The following is a 17,833-nucleotide window of genomic DNA, read 5'->3' as shown; positions in this document are numbered from 1 at the left end:
TCTCACATCAGGCAAGCTCTGTGGATGTTCCCCTGTCCCTGCAGCTGGCATAGGAATGCTCAGGCACAGGGAGATGAGCTGAGAGGTCAGCATATTACAGGATACAATGCAGATCCCATACAACAGGGCTGGGCAAGCTGCTGGAGAGACTGAGACACGGAGGGGTCTGGGGCTGAGATATCTTCTTCCAGCTGATTTCTCTTTTATTTTTAACACCCAGAGAAACAGACGCTGAGAGCAAGTCAGTCATGCAGCGAGCATGTGGCAGAGTTGGGAATACAACCCAGATCCCCTGACTCCCAACCTCAGGCTTTAACCACTAGACCATGCTTCCCTCTAAGCCACCTTGAACTTTCCTCAGTGAGGATGGGGGCTACTAAGCCTCTGTGGGCTGCAGTTTACCAAGCTGTCAGGAGTGTGCTCACTGGACCGCCTCACCAGAGACAGCCTTCCTCACGCATGCTAAAAAAGTTGAAAAGAAATTCATTTCATGGCCGGTGGTTGCTTAAAAAAGGCGATTCCAGCATATGTATGTGATAAATGTTAACTGTGCATTAATCGCATTAAAGAGGACCCTATAAACTTTTCATTTCTAATTAAATTCTGGCCGGTGATTCTGGCGAAGCCAGCTCACTCCGGGCCTTTGTTTATGTGGAAAATTAAAATGCAAATACAATGGAATTTATTTCCATTACTAGAGTGATATGCTGGGCTCCTCTGTTTAACAGCCTCCAATTATTTTTCAAACAGGTCTCTCTCCTTCTTTCCCTCCCTCTCTCCTTTCTTCGCTCCCTCATTTTTTTTCCCTTCTCTCTGTTACCCTGATGCTGCTACCCCAATGTGAGGGGTGGGATCTGGTAAAGCAGTGGGTGGGCTAAGGATCATGTAATCTGTTCCAGGTCAAATTCAGGCCACAGTATAGAAGAGAAAGTGGGGAAAAGAGTGTCAGAGCACAAACAAAGGAGCAAGGGAAGTAACAAGGCAAGCCTTGCTAATGCAAGGATGAGTAAGGAGTTACCTTTTAGCAACCTCACTGAAAAATATAATCCAAATTCACTGGCTTACTAAATCCCAGCCATACAGATGGCCTGACTGAGACAGGTCATAGATCTTATACCTGATGAGACATTTTGATGAGAGGGTACAAGTGACAACTCTCTCTGGAAGTTTTCTGGATCTTTCAGAGCCTTTTTCATAGACTTTGTTTGGATGTGCCTGCTGCTGGGCTAAATCCTGATGGCTGAGGAAGGACAGAACAGGCCCAGTGCCAGACACATTGCCTGCTCAGAGCAAATAAATTCATGCAGCAATGACACATAATCATCAGCTGAAAAATAACTGAACTCTCTTGTTCATTTCCAAGGGACCAAATGTGGCCACGCTGTCTTAAAGCATTACTGCACAATACCCGCACCAGGCAGAAGCCATTGCACAAACCCAGAGATTCATTGTACGTTTAAAATTTCTTAACACATATATTTACTGCTAAATGCTGCTGACACAGAATCCCATTCGTCCTTACATATATGAGGGACCCAGGTCAGCTCAGACTTGGGAACATTGCTAGTCAGTCACACACAGATCAAAGGCATCTGTTCACTGACACAGATGCCCTTCTACGCATTAATGTAGAAAGTCATACAAGAAGACCCTTGCAAAGGCAAGTGTACACTTCACTGAAGACATGCAGTAATTTATAGATCCTTTCACAGACTCAGTCAGATCTATTTGAAACTGCACAGAATTGTCTTGCATGTAATTGTGAAGAACCTGATCCCAAAACATGACTGGAAGGTCTTAGCAAAATCCCTGAGTACGCCAGAAGACACACATACACCTTGAAGCGTGCAGCTGAGAACCAGCCGGACACGCCACCCCACGTGTCACACACACACGAGAGACGTACCTTCTGCATGCCTCGTGGGCAGGGAGAGCTCCTGTGCCAAAGGGATAGTCTTTTAGTGCATGTGAGCATCTTAAGGAATCACCTAGTGTAAATGATCCTGCCCCAGCCGAGACAGGGAAACAGGAGAAGGACACATTCACTTACAGCACTGAAAAGAGGCCATTACCCAGTCAAACAACCCAATCCCTGACATCATTATTCAATACACAGGAGCCCTGAAATGCACACTAACTCAATCACACGATTACAAAATAATACTGATGGAATCAATGAGACAGACATGCGGTCATACAAAGCACACCCAGCCTGGTGTTAATACACAATAACAGCCGCCCAACAAGCGAATACAAAACAGCCATTCACGACCACAGGGCAAAACACCAAAACACGGGGCCACATTCTCAAAGGAGACTTGAAAACTCTGGTAACAAAACTCACCCTTGCCAGAGGGGTCTGAGGGTATGGGCAAAATCTGGCAGTTGTCAGTCTAGTGAGCAGCAAATAGTAAGAGCTGTGTTGAGGAGCACAACTGAGTGCATTCATGTCCTGGTGAGGCTGGTGGACTTCCAGGACACTCAGAACAATTCAGGATTGCATCCACAGCCTTGAAGTAGACTGATCTAGTGAAGTAGCACCTGCTCCATGACCAAAACCATCATGCAGGCACTCTTAACACAAGAAGGGGTGCATGACATTCAAGCCTCACCAAAACACAAGCCATTATAAGAAAAGAAATCCTTCAGAATATCACAAACAAAACAAATTCACACCGTGGTCAGATCAAAATACTGTTCAGTACCCAAAGCCACAGAACCATCTCACAGACTTGCCTCTGCAACACAGCCAAATCCTCTTCTCAAACCACAACAGCACCCCCAAACCTAACACAGCACTAGTGTCTTTCCTCTTTAGAGAGGAAAAAAGCGAATTGACACATAGAACAGGTTCATAATGCCACAAATGATCAACCTTCCTTGCACCTCGCAGATTGTGCCAGACCATGCTAACCCAAGTGCTTAACACACAGCCCAAACAGCCAGCTTTTGTAAATCCAGCATGATCTTCTTGGGAGGGAGATGAGGGAAGCAGACTGTAAGTCCTTTCCCTGGCATGGCAGGCAGCAGCTCGTAGCAGGTTGCATGCACAAGAATATGCTGTTACTGAAACAGCCAGCAAGGCTGGGGGAAGTTGTATACTTCCAAATACTGTTGGTTGTGTATGCCTGCGTGCGTTGTGTGTACAGGAATTCCCCTTCCTCTACCCAGTGCCGCTGCTTGTAGCCATTAAAAAGCCCAGGTCCTCATGCTGGATGTTCAGTGAGTATTGATTTGGTCTGCAAGCAATTTTAATATTTCTTCAGGGACTTTCCAGCAACAGCACAAGTCATTAATTCACCCTCCCAAATTGCTTATTCAATAGAAGGAACATGGCTCCTGAATAAAGTCCCAGAATTTATGTGACTCACATGAGTCAGGAGGTCAAACAACTGTTATGGAGCGAAGTTAAAAATCCAAATAAAATATTGACACTTTTTTGGGAGTGAGAGGAGGGGGAAGGGGGAAGGGAAAGAAAAGGTATTTAAAATAGGGTTTTGTTGCAATGCCCCCAGGATAAAGAACGGAAAGAGATTGAAGACAAGCTGGAGTTTGTAAAATCAATGGGATTTATTGCATATCCACTTGGCATTTAATAACTCCTTCCTTTCCATCTTCCCCTGCTCTGTTTGTACATGGGGGAGATAAAAACTACAAATAGCCACCACAAAGTACACAGATGGACACCCCAAACACGAACACACAAAGGCAGGTACATGCAGGGATGAATGTTATTGGGAGGCAGTGGCATAGCATCATCAGAAGGTCCTCTCAGGACTCAGCATCTCGACTGAACTAGATAGAGCCATTCACACAGGGAATTACACTATGCCCATATAGTAGCAGGGACTGTGTGTCCACAGTCTCAGTTTAAAAAAAGGCTGGGAGGGGAAACTGAGGCACAGACTGAATAAAAAGACTCTGCTCACTCACAGAGGTCATCAACAGGGATCCAGGTCTCCTGGTGCCCAGTTTGTGGTTTTCTGCCTTTTATGGGAATGGAAGCACTCACAGTGACTGAGATCGGGCCTCAAGAAGGCATGCATCTGTCAGGAGGGACACACAAACCACACAAAGAAACAGATCTACAGACACCATGCAAGCCCATCCATATGTAGATAGATGCACACACAGATACAAATACATACATGCTTTTACTAAGCTCATTGATATTCAGAAAGCAGCGCAGCCAGATCACACACAGAAGTAGGAGCACACCTGCAGAGAGACAGACCTGCAATGGCCTGTGTGTACAAACCCACAAGCACACACATACACACACTGACACGTCAGTACAGCCCTGTAGAGCAGCACAGCCACGCTGAAAGTCACTGCTTCTGCAAGCCTAGGTTTTACTTACAGTGGTATCCTCGCAGCTAACTCCACATAAATGGATGCCCACATACACTGAAGTGCATTCTGCACAAGCTTATTAATATATAGATAGGACTGTCTCCTCATTGCATTATACTGTGGCTATTTCAGTGAAACCACGCTTATTTTCTACCATGCAAAGATCTAAGACTGCTGTAGCCATCAAACAACACCATTGATAAGCAATAACTCCATAAAAACAGCACACAAAATATTGCCTAACTATCTAATCAAACAGTACTGGATGGGACATTTAAATGGCTTTAAACAGTACTTGGGACATTTAAATGGCTTTCTTTGGTTTCTTTGGTTTTTGGGGTTTTTTTGTCTGGTTGACTTTTTTAGCAAAATCTTAGGGCAGCTGCTTTCTGAGACGAGATTTTCCAGAAGGCAATTTTTCAAGGGCTTTTTGCATTGTGATAAAGATATTTGACAGCATTTCCTTCCTAAGGTATCCTTTGACCAAACACACAATGTGTTTTAAAATTAAGGAAGGTAATGAAAAATTTGAAATTTCCATAATGATTCTCTAAAAATATTAATATTCTTGCATTAAAATATGCTTCTGTCTTATTTCTAAGATTATTTTGTTCATGATTGATTTTGCAACTGACTTTTAAAAATTACATGATAGAATCTTTGGTTCTCCTTATGCTACGTCCTATCTTCTTAGACTACGATACATTCAAGAAAAAATGTAAAGGGACTATAGTTTTTTAAATACCATTGCCTATGTCTCTCTGTATTCCTCTGCCTATGAATCCTGGTTGCATCTGCTCTTGTTGAACTTCAGTTAGATTAAAAAAATTAAATACACACTGATTTACAGCTGGAGGCATTCTGATTCATTAGGTGCACAAGTACTTAATTCAGATTAAGGGGACCATGTTTTGAAATAATGGAATAATGGAATAATGAAATAAAATCACTAAAATTCTCTAGAATATCATGGTTTGCAGAAATAATGTACCATAATTTGCAACGTTGTATTCCACTGCAAAATCCTAAACGGCAAAATTTGAATAATTCAATATTTATAACTCGGGTCTTGAGCTAGTGTTAAACAATTGCTGCATCTCTTCTGTTTTTACCCCAGCTAGTGAGTGCCTGGTTCAGCGAGTCAAGCTCTAGACAAATCAGTCTTAGAGATCACTAAAGCTCACTGGGAGAAAAGTTGCCTGCATGGGGATGTAGGGATAAGGAAACACTTGTGCGTGTGGGAGGATCATTTCAACTGCTCCTCCTGGGAGGCCGGTTGTCAATTCGGAGCTGTTGAAGGAATCTCAGCTGAGATGGTTCCATTGAGAGGGAATAGAAGACAGGCTTGTACACACAGGGACAAACAGGAAAATTAATCTGAATTAACTTTGCAAGTACATTGGTTAAAAGCATTAAAACATTGTTCAGGTGCTCATTCAAAATTTGAGTGTCCTAAATTGAATTTAGTTCACTTCATTTCCAAAGTGAATTAAGCTAAACTAAATTAAAGCTGCCTTAATTCTAAACAAGAGAGTCAGAGGTGTAATGCAGTTTAACTAGACCACTTTAATTTCACACATTCACTTAATTCAAGTTATTTTGCAGAGCCTTATGTAGATAAACTCTTAATCCACTAACTCCTATGGGCAGAGACTGTACTTATCCAGGAGGCAGGAAAAGGGGACCCAGAGGCTCAGGGTGCTCTACCAGCCACTGCAACTATATCAGAAAAGGATGGATATAATAGGTTGGTGAAGGCTCACAGAAACCCACAGTTCTGCAGTTAATCAGATGGAAGCCAGATATGTTTTTTAAGAATAGAGCAGTTCTTTATTCACAAATTTACACAATTATGCAAATATACACACAGATATGTGCCTTATAATACAGCAAAGTTCCACATAAATTATGGATCAGTATTCAGATATGTTAGCTGTTACATCATAGATATTATAGCTTTGTTAAAGACTAGTGCTAGGTGATTGTGACTTATTATTTGTAATAAGTGTGTGCTGTACAAAGACATCCATATAGATAGTTGATGATGGTTACAAGCCACACATCTGAATATTTTCCCATAAAACTCTGTTAAAACCTGAAAAAATATTTATTAACTCCTTATGGGGCCTGAATATGCAATATGTGACCCAAATGTCTACCTCCATGTAGCCACAGTTATAAATGCAGACCTATAGGTAAAGATAAACAAGTATGCTGGCTGTGTGGTGAATTTAAACACACCAAGAAACAAACGCTACCGCATTTGCCAACACAATATGGAAAACATACAGCTTGCATCTCTAAACACTAGACCTGACAGTGACTTACATGAGCCAGACTGCTTACAGATTTATCTTTTCACTATATAAAACTGGCTTTGTCCTATAAATATGAAAACTAGACAATCCTCTACAGAGACAGGCACCAACTTGATGCTGGGAGTCTGTGCAGCACCCACACCCTGAAGTGCTCACTTGTACTTTACTGCTTTGGGTGACACGATAAAGCAAGGAATAAATTATACCAAGAGCAACAAGTATTAGAACAGGAGGGGAAGGATTCTAGTTCTCTGTGAATATTTTCTATGTGTTTTTGAATCAGAACTTTATTAAAATTCTACATTTCAGTGTAGTTGTAACCTGATTTTTCAGCAAAATCAAAACATATTAGTTTTACTTTTTAAATTAGTCACCAATTCACCTGAAATAGATAATTTTAAAGGGAAACCCCAAAATTTTTCCATTCTAAAAAGACTTACATTCTTCTTAGAATTTTGTTGATTTCCTTAACAGCTGAGGTAAAAATAACATTACATTAAATAGACACATCTCAGCACTGTTGGTTTGTCAGCTTTTTTTTTGGCAAAAAACTTCTAATGGAAAGGGGTGAAAATTTTCCCCAGTTCTGACCAGCGTAAGGGAGGCATACAAAATGACATCCCTGTAAAGAGAAACATTTACTTATCCAACACATGAAAGCATGTACTGCAGTGCAGCACTCTGCAGGATACAGAGATAATACACAGCTAATTCACAACACTGCCAAAATCAAAAGTTAAAAAGTACTGAGTCAATACCATCCAAAATTAAGTGACTGGCATAAAATTCCCAATGCTGTAAATTAGAATATTTTTTTCCTTTGCCTCCAGTTCTGGCCCCTTGGGAGGCAGCCAGGTCCCACTTCCACCTGGTCCTTGCAGTTATGAAAGCCAGAAATACCTTGGTATTAAATGAAAGCTGAACTAATTGTTTATCTTCAAGATCTGAGGCTTTACACAAAATACCAGGTATGGCATAACTTGCAAGAGGGCTGAGAATGTTATCTACATTTATCTGATTCCTCCCAGTTCAAGACTCCCTTCCTAGTACACACATGTCTTCTGTTAATCAAAATGAATGTCCACAAGGAATTCAGCACAGACTCCTGAATTTTAATAACTGGAAATGGGCTCAAAGCAAAGCTTTCAATTAAAAGTTCCCATACTCCAGATTAAGATATTTAACCTTGGCAAGCCCATGTGTTTCTGTAGGTCTTCTTAACTCACCTGCTGGCACAGCCGCTGTTCTGACAGCTCCAGCCCGTGCTGCGTGGCAGTCGCTGTGTGCTGGCAGCTCGTGGGGCTGTGCCCTATGCCAGCTCCATGCTGCTGCAGCAGCACTGCTGGCAGGACACAACCTGGCCAGTGTAGAGGCAACAGAAGATGACACTCTGAACTGCAGAGTTGACACTCTGAACTACACATCACTGCAGTGTAGGTGTAACCAGAAAAAATTCTTAATTCCTAAGAGGTCAAAAATATATGGGTCTTTTCATGGCAGAAATGTCTTGCTAGTGAAAGGGACTTCAGCTATTAGTGATGCTTTTCTCCTGTTCTCTTCCTGTGGCTTGTTGGTTTTATAGCTTTTGGTATTCTGTTGCAGAGATTATGAATTTGTTGAGGGGGAAAGGTAGATCTCTAGCTGCTTTGATGGATACTTTGATAGATGCTCTGAGTTGAATGTCTGCTCCATGGTTGCTATGGCATTAAAAGTTGGACTCAATGACCCAGGTGGCTCCTCCCAGGCCTATGCTTCTACATCCAGGACCAGTATAACTCATTTTGTCATTTAAGATTTCTTTAACTCATCTTAAAACCAGGATGTCAAAAACCCAGGATCAAGTTTGCTTACAATATTTTCGTAACTGTATGATATCTTCTAAATATTTGGATTTTAATGAATTTCTGGAAGAAAGCCTTCCAGACATGAACTGAGTGTAATAAAAGTAGAAACACCTACCTGAGGACATTCCTATGCTACTCATTCTTTGAGTGCAGCTCGTGTAGACACACTTTAGCCACCTTAAAGCCAGCCAGCCTAGGTCCTGATGCCTCTGTAGCCACAGCTTTAAATAGCACTAAATAAATATATAGCAAATATTTAAGTACACCTGTTTCCCAGGTGGGCAAATGGTTCTTACAGCCTCATGCAGCAATTCATTCTAGGAGGTCAGGCTAGGTAACCTATACACCTGGGGCTGACCGCTGTCAATCATCAATACCAGGGGCATGAAGTTGCAGGTTACTGCTCAGCAGAATGAGGTGGCAGGGCAGCATCCTGCCTGGCACATCTACTCCCAGAAAGCAGACATCTTCCCCTTTCTTTCCTTCTACCCCTCTTCCTTATGTCTGCACTTGTACCATGTAGCACAGCAGAACTGGAATGGGTAGAGATCTGCTAGAAGCTGAACGCTAATGCTCTGCTCAAATTAAATGAAATAAAACCATATGGTGTCATCATGGGTCACTGATTTAAAACAACAAAAAAAAAACCTCCTAGCTCCTCTCTAAGCCCTTCAGATAGTAAAACTGATGCTGTGAATTGTGTGTCTTCTTAGAGTGCAGTCAAGAAATGCAGTGAGAGAAATGGGCAGGATTGGGCTTTCTCTCGTGCTCCTAGTGAGCAGGCTAACCTGGAACAAAGTGACACTTTTTCCCTATGTCTGCAGGCATGATGTCAGTCTAGCCCCAGTGAAATTGATGGACCTACACAGATTAACAGCAGATGCAGAGTCAATTCTCCTCAGACAGGGCTGGGATTGTGGTCTGAGATATGTAAGGCTCTCCATTTTGACCTCTCATCTATTTGGAAGCTTTGGGAAAACAGATAATGTCTCTTCATGCACCTTTTACGACTACCAATCTAATCAATCTAATTAATCTATCATACTTCTGCTTATATACTAACATAATACATGATCACTCCTCTTCTCTCTCCTTTTCCAAAAGGTAGGGAGAATAAAATGCAGTTTTCATGACAGAAGCAAGTTTGGATGTGTGAATATTGCTTGTGGCCCCTAAATATGGCAGGGTTTGAAGGCATTCTGCTGTCTTGGCAGGGAGTGCCAGAGCCCCAGGCCAGCTAGTGAGGAAGCTGCTCCTGCCAATGTCAGCTGTTTTTCTGAAGGTTCTAAGTGTTGCAGTAGATTTCGAGAGCAGTAGCTTCTACTGCTCCCACCCTACTTCCTATGAGAAATTATGTTGTGGCTTTTATGTAGCAACTGCAGCTCTGTTCTTCCCAATTACAGCTGCTGTTGAAAATTCAAACACCACCACCAAAGCCTGTGCAGCTGAAATACAATTCCTGTTGCCTCTGCCCATTTCCCTTCACATACAGCCACTGTCAGCAGGGTACATGTCACTTCTGCTTCAAGCAGGAGAACGAAGCCAATACTGTGCTACAGCTCGCTGAAGCACTTACTTGGCCCCTGTTTATTAGAGAGTCTGAGCCCTTCACTCCTCCTTCCAGCTGTCCTCACTGTGCCCCAGGTGGCACGGCAATGCTCCTATCTTCACACTTCAGGCAGGAAACAGAGCACAGAGAGAAATGCCATTTGTCCAAACTCTTGATGAGAGAGGTCCATGACAGAGCAAGAACTGAAGCCTTTCCCTAAATCGGATTAGGCTCTAACTATCAGACTTTCTATTTCCCTTCCTTCACCCCCAAATCCCTTGGCTGTTTTTCCTCACCGTGCTACAAAGCTCGCTTTCCATTTTGAACTTCGGGAAAGCAAGATTTTCCCTCCCCCCTTCTTTTGCTCAACCGTGAATTCAGCTGTGTTTCAACCTATGCACAGAAACACAGGACTGTCTCCTGTTTGAACAGAAGCCACTTTCAGAGCTCTTTATGCCTCTGCAGCACCAATCTGCAGGTGGGATATTGCTGGCTCCACGAGGGCTTTCACCAAAGACCCCAAAGCTGCCTCTTCTCATCCCATGCTGTCCTTCTTTGCCAGCACCTCTGGGATGGTCACAAGCCCTTTTGTAGGAAGCCATCTGATGCAGAGAAGGCTTCACCGTCTCCCTTAGCCCTGCTCCGTGTGTTCTGCAGGCTGCCCTGCACCAATTAACGGGGTAGCACCGCAGGATGTGCGCCTTGGCCATCACAGCCTGCCCTGGACACAGCGCAGAGAAAAGGCTGAAGCTTCGCAATGTTAGCCTTCCAAGAAACGCTTTAATTGCCCAGTAATGCACACCCTGGGGTCTTGTAATGTGCTTCTAATATGGAGTATTTAAAATATGAATACTCCAAAACAATTACAAGGAGTTTGGTGCTCTGCTGAGTGTATTCTTCCACTCTCAAAAGTAATCCACGACAAAGGAATATGATCAAAGTGAGGATACCGGTGCTTTCTGAAATCTGTCAGGGTCTTCTTGAGGCAGCAGGACACACAAATCTTTCCTTCAGCTGAACTTCACTCTGTTCTTCCAGGATTAAAAGAATTGCTAGATTGTGACTCCAGATTATTCGGTCCTACCGTATCTCCCTCTTATCAGCCCTAGTATGATTTTTTTTATTTGAGATACTGTCAAAACACTCTGCCAGCCATAGTAAGAGAAAAGGTACCACAGAATATGTTAGGTTATAAGAGAGCTTGGATAGAAATGTCAGAGAAGCAAGATGAATTTTCTATGATCTGTCATTCTTTTAGCAAGTAATTTCTAGGCAAGTTTAGAAGTGATTTTCTGCTTCCTTATTTACAAGGAGTGAAAGTTCTTCTCAGAAAGCACTCTGGCTCAGCTAATTATATCTGCTAATATTTCTTGTTATGTCTCTTGATTAGAGCTTGTTACAATTGTAATATGAGAAGATTTTTGTCTGCCCATCTGTATTCGGAATCAGGAAAAGGAATTTCACTAAAGCTGACAAAAATAATGAAATAGAAATCAAACATTGGAAATTCATGATCTAATATTGAACATTTAAGAAAGTCAAAGGCATTTGGAAATAAGCAATTGGTTACAGCTGGTCCTGTACGTAATATTAAGCCTAGAAGGACTTACTACAATCCAACTATGGCAACTCATGAATTCCAGGATGGATGTATAATTCACAGTATGATACTATTTACTGTAATGACATTATATGCCATCACTTAACATAATACTGCATATTAAATTCAGATTGTGAAATGAAGTTCAGTTGCTTTACTGCAATCAAAGATCTATAAATGTCCTGTTGCTGAAACTTCAGAAGGTTATGTATTAAATCTGTTTATATTATCCAAAACTCAAAATAGTCAACTTGTGCAAAAATCTCACACTGGAAAATGAAAAATGGGAATTTACAGGAAGTACAAGTTTATATTCCTAATTAAATACAAATGCTATTATTGGAGTCACTGATTGTGATAGAATTAGAGCAGGAATGAATTTATCCCAAAGGGTCAATTTCTCTTGGAAAAAGATGTTTGAAAACACTGGCATTTATCTCAAGAAATCAGCACTGCTAACTGATGTGCCGGGACTTGTGTCCCATCTGCTTTTGGGAAGGGGTGAGGATGTAACCTGCAAGACTTGTCTTTCTCTACTGTCTGAAGACAAGAAAAAGCCATCAAAGACAGCAAGAAGTGATCGAGGTTTTGTGACCTCTTATACAGCAGTAATCCAGAAATCCTAGATTTGAGGCAGCAGAGCTGGCTTAGTGCACATTTCAATCCCTGGTAAGGGTGAGAAGCTTTCAGCGACACTGAAGTTTAAAGACAGCATTATTATGCTGCATTTGTTGCTATGGGGCCAGGTCAGCTCTGTTCATCTTTCATCTGCTGTTTCATTAGGTGGTCTCGTGTAGGACAGACTCACTTGAAGCCTCTCAAAGCAGCAGCACTGCTGCCTAGCTGTTCTGTTGTTTGTCACTGTCCCTAAGTGAATCGACCCAGGGGGGTGCACTGCCGTGCTCTGCACTGGGCATTAGGATCCTGAAATTTCCCCTTTCCCTAAAACAATGGAATTCAGTCATAACTTTAGGGCAAAGGAACACTGCTGGGGAAAGAAGACCTGCCTCTTCTTTTAGCAATAGGAAATATGTTCTACCAAATACCTCATTAGGTTCACTGTGCATTCAATGCCAGAAATTATTTGACCCAAGCTGCACAATCAGAACTGTTCCCCTCTGCTCACGGCTTCTGGACACTTTCTTTTGACATAAAACCAGCTTCTTTCCTAGGAAGGGAATGTTTTTGAACAGAGCCTTTCACCTCTGGGTCACTAGCAGAAATCTGGCCCTGCTTGGTAGTGACCGAAAATCATTACCAGCTGACAGCTACTTGGTGCAATGAGCTGGTGAGTCTCATTCCAGTTCCTAATGGACACATCTCAGTAAACAGAGTCACCACTGGCACTAACTGGTGCTCTCAGCCAAGAGACCTTAAACTGAATGGGGAAGGAAATTGAACCTTCCTCTTCGTCTCCTGCTTGGGTTTTGGAATATTATGGACAGGCTTTTTATACCTGCAGCATTTCACAGGCTGTTTTTACTCTCAATGGGTTTTTGAAACTTTGCAATTTTCATGCAGCATGATTCAGCACAGCCTGATCTGCCATCTCAGTATAATTAGACTCATCTTATGGTTCCCCTCAGTAGAAGCTGAGCTGTCTGGTGCCAACTCCCAGAACAAATGGTAAATCTGATGTCATATCTCAGTATGAATGGAACCGTCTGATGTCACCTCAGTGCTAACAGGACGTTTTATAATATGTCATCTAAGGCTGCAGGGGAAATCTTCTAATCCATTCACTATGCTACACTACAATAGAACATAACACAGTATAATGTGTAGGTTAACTTAGACACCCTCAGGCAGATTTTGGATAGACGGATAGATGGATGGATAGAAACATTTATACAAAGTATACATATATTATATCACTCTATTGATTTTAAAAAAGTTCCGGGACTGCCTAGCTATAATGAGATTTTTGAACTTTGTGTTGCGATCAATGAGGGGAATATTATTGGCGTGGAGAATTGATATACCCGCTCTCTGTGGCTTGTTCTGCTCCTGGACTGCCCCTGCCCCCAAGGTGTACGATTCCATCAGACACTTAACCTCTTTTACAGTGTCATCAGGCTAAAAGGAATCTAATAGTGACACGGGACTTGTGCTCAGCACTCTGGCACTATTGCTTTCCTGTCACAAATAATTTATAGCTTTCTATTTCCATCCCTTTGCCTGCACCCCATCCCCTTTTTCTGTTTCTCTGGGCTGGGGGAAATCAATAAACTCACACAACCAGAGTGGCACTTCAGGGGGTTTTAGGGGGAATGTGAGACAAGAGGGGAGAAAAGAAAAAAAAAAAAAGCAAAACAGAAAAAGAAGAAAAAAGTTATATAATTTGCTGTAACACACTTTTTAGATCAGCTCTTCACCTAGTACAAATAGTATGACCTCAGAATCTGGCCTTGTGGCCTTCAGACACTTTTTGTATAGGTTCTCAGCAACTACAGATTGGGGCATGTGGTACCACTAATCTATATGGAGTGAGGATCTGGATCTCCATCCTCAGCTAGAACCTTGACATTCTCTCCAGCTATCTCCCAGGCACTCCAGCTACTGGTGAGGCTTTATCAAGCATGTAGCACAGTTTTCTAACATGCTGAGGTGAGATGTTCTCTTTCTTTTCCTAAGAAGGTTTCCCTCTTGGAAGTTATGGTTTTCAAAAATTGCCCTCACAAAGTCTCTGCCTATCTCTATCCATGCCATATCACCCACTAGACACACATTTGCTCTTTGAAGCTTTGCCAACTTAACCTTTAGAACAAATTTTTAAGGGAAGCTCTCAAGTGGGCAGGAAGAATCCTCTATTTGCTTTCACTTTCTGGAGAGATTCTTGGGTATAAAATAAAGCTAATATAATGCAGGGCTAAGAGTTCCAGAAGCTCAGGCTGAAGAGAATCTGCAGCCTGCACCCTAACTGGAGTGGCTGAAGAGAGGAGAGGCTTGTTCTAATCTCAGAAAAGTAGTTGGTTTCCATGGCCTTCACAGGTTGTGGCTTATTTACTGAGTTCCTTAGCTCCTTGGTTCCCAGCTCACAGATACCCAATATCTGCCAGTAGTCAGGGACTTTGCCAGTCAGGTACTAGGCACTAGTGATTTTCTTTCACCACTGACCTCAGCTGGATTTAAACCAGTGACCTAGAGGTGAAAGATTTCATGTAACAAGAAACGGAACACTGACAATTACAGTTCAGTTTATTGTCATTCTGAGCTACATTATAAGCTTGGTGATGTCTTTTTGAGTTCCCATCTGGTGTTCATTCACCACCTGACAAACACCAAGTTTTGCCCTGTTTGATGGACCTTTTTTCCTGGTGATCTATATCGCATCACCACTCCCTACAGATGCCTTCTGCTTTCACCTCATTTATGAAGGGCAAGGGCTTTGGGCAAGCCTTCCACAGTACAAAGCATTTAGTCAGAAGGGTATTTTTCAGGTAGACAACAAAATTAAAGCTGCACAATTTGTAAATTCAGCAATGTCTCTATTAGCTGCAAAGACTGCATTGTGATTATACTCACAGATCAGACCATAAATGACAATGCAGCTGTTAACACACAGGACATCCTAGCTTGCTCACTGAATACCATCCTTATGCAAAGAACACCCAAGTTTGGGATAAAGGCAACAGAGCAGAAATAGGACGATTCTCTGAGAGCTGGACCATTAAAGTAGTAGAATCAGGATCACAAGGCAAATGAAGCCACTCTGCTGCACCGAGAACTCAGATCAAGCCTTCAGGTTCTGAGAGCTGGGACTGTGGCTCTGCAAAGGCACAGAGAAGATGCATCTGAGTTCTGAATGTGTTTCACGCTTTTCCAGGATCATCAGAACCAAAGTTCAGCAACCTTTTCACCCAACACCAGATGGGAGTGGGACAGGTGTGACTGCACCAGGACATACTATTGGTAAGTAGACCGACATGAGGGGTGGTGACAGGTCAAGTGGAAATGGGGATGAAGCTTAGTTGAGGGAACAAAGTCTGACAAGCAGATGCTAAGCAGAGCAAAAGGGAGGAGGGAGTGGGGGGAAAGAAGCCTCCATGGAAATCTGAGTTTTCTATTCTTTGTCTTTGTTGCATTACAGAGAAGTGAATCACACAGAAAGTAGCCCAAAATAGGGGCTTGCCCAAGTGATTCTGCCTTAGCATTCATTTCACATTCATGCTCTCTCCTTAATCTCTCTACAGAGAAGTATTTACTGCTGTCCTTGTCGAAGTGTCAGTCTTCACCTTTTCTCTTGTCCTATGACACTCTTTTTTTCCCCCCTACCAATTTTTCTTCTCTCCTCCCCCGTTGCTGGAACTGGTCCATTTCTTAGTGCTAGTAACACACAAACATGAGTAAGATGTTCCAGCTGCCTCACAACTAAGTTCTTCATTGTTATAGCTCTACAGTCAGGTGTCCCATGGGTGTATTTCACAGAGAATTTTTATTTTTTTTTTTTGCTGGGGAGATCTTTTGCTGGTTTGTTGAGGTGAACAGAAGATGGAGGCTCTAATACAGTGACCAAATGCCTCCTAGTCTGTTTAAAGGTACTGTGTTATAGATGTGTGATGGGATACTTTTTAATCTGTGGCCTGTGTGGTGGATATGTCTGCTCTTGCTAGCATAGCTTTATCTAGTGACAAACTAGAGCAGGAAAAACACAGTACTCTGTGTTTTACACAGTGGCTTATTTGTGGACTAAGACTTTCTTGGATTCTGTTGGTTACTGAGAATCTGCTGCTACACGAGGATTTACCAGAAAATGCTCATCTACATGGGACAGAGCTGGTAGATATAATCCTGTACACAAACTGTATTCAGGAGTACAATGGGCCAATATGGAAGAGCATTTCTGGATGCCCTTTTAATATGGACTTGCTCACTGGACTGGCAATCACTGATCATCACAGATGGAGCTGGCAGATATTCCTTCTTGGAACAGTAGTGCAATGCCTAGGGAATGCAGTGGCTGAGCTGGGATAGTGACTGTGAGTGCTTCTAGTGGAGCTCTGGGATTGCTCTGGGATGTCCTAGGAAGTGTGGGTTTACATTGGAGAGTGTTCAAAGGTTCTGCTCCATCCTGAAAGACTTGTTTTGGACATATTGATTGCTTCAGGCCAGTGCTTTATGAGCTGCATGATGAATAGTGGCCTGTAAGAGAACTGGGATAGTCTCTCCATTACTGGGACATGCTGGGACACAATAGGTATGCCTGCTGGATCCATGGGTCTACCTGTTCTACTTTCTAAAGGCCTGATTATCATGAAGAGATCATTTCTAATCTGGGTAACTTGTCACTTTTGGTATATTGGAAATTCATCAGCAATCTTGGACAGGCAAGTGGCCAGAGCATTCTGCCTGTTGATATTGGTCAGTACAAAAGGAAGGCACTAGATTTTCATTCATCTGGGTGGTAGCACCACCCCGTCATTCCAGTAGAGAAGTGAATTTATTAGTCCAGCACTGAAGGGCTTCTAACCTGTGATAGGAAGGTAATTTTTCATTAAGTGTTTTGGGTGGGCACGTAAGAGGCTAGTCTGCCTGACAGAACATGTGCACTCCTGTGAGGAAATGATCTGGTAAATATGGATGGACTATTAAGTCACTAGAGAATGTGGCCTATGCAGCACTTCACTCGATTACCTTGAAAGCCTGCACTGAACTAGGATGTAACATTTAACTTCTTGTTGGAATACACTTATGTGTTATCAATGGCCCTGTACTGGGAGGCTGTGAAGCTACAGTATAGAAGTGGACAAGGAAAGTTGGCATGCAGCTTTGCTGGGATACAGTAAAGTCCTTCTGCAGGAGGGACTGGGAATCTGCTTAGTGCCCAGGTTTTCCTATTAGACTGGTGGCATACATAGCTTTCAGCTGGGGATCCCTGAGTGCTGTGCTGCTCTCCTGATGGCCCTTTTTCCCTTTTCCTTTCGTCCAGTGCCCAGCACAGCATCCCCTCCTGTCTCCAGTGCCTCCAATGATCCAGTGGGCTCTTACTCCATTAACGGGATCCTGGGGATTCCTCGGTCGAATGGCGAGAAGAGGAAACGTGATGAAGGTAGGGGGAGGGGAGAAGCTCATCCTCCCTTTTATATTCTTTGTCCCCATGTACAGGCTCCAATTTCAGGCCAAGGTTTGCAGCTGCTCCAGGGGCTAGATCAGTTTTAGCAACAGAGAC

At 42.7% G+C, this 17,833-nt stretch overlaps 1 protein-coding gene across 7 annotated transcripts in view; it reads left to right on the top strand.

The window, feature by feature from the left end:
- PAX2 (paired box 2) overlaps positions 1–17,833 on the top strand; it is a 102,645-nt gene that overhangs the window by 32,089 nt on the left and 52,723 nt on the right. For all 7 annotated transcript variants that reach the window (XM_015633171.2, XM_015633173.3, XM_015633175.2 and 4 more), the window contains 2 exons: positions 15,491–15,576; positions 17,594–17,713. In XM_015633171.2, coding sequence (XP_015488657.1) covers positions 15,491–15,576; positions 17,594–17,713 — 206 coding nt within the window. The remainder of the gene's footprint in view (positions 1–15,490; positions 15,577–17,593; positions 17,714–17,833) is intronic.

Source organism: Parus major, chromosome 6, assembly GCF_001522545.3.
Source record: "Parus major isolate Abel chromosome 6, Parus_major1.1, whole genome shotgun sequence".
Lineage (NCBI taxonomy): Eukaryota > Metazoa > Chordata > Aves > Passeriformes > Paridae > Parus > Parus major.
This window is presented reverse-complemented; position numbering and strand designations above follow the sequence as displayed.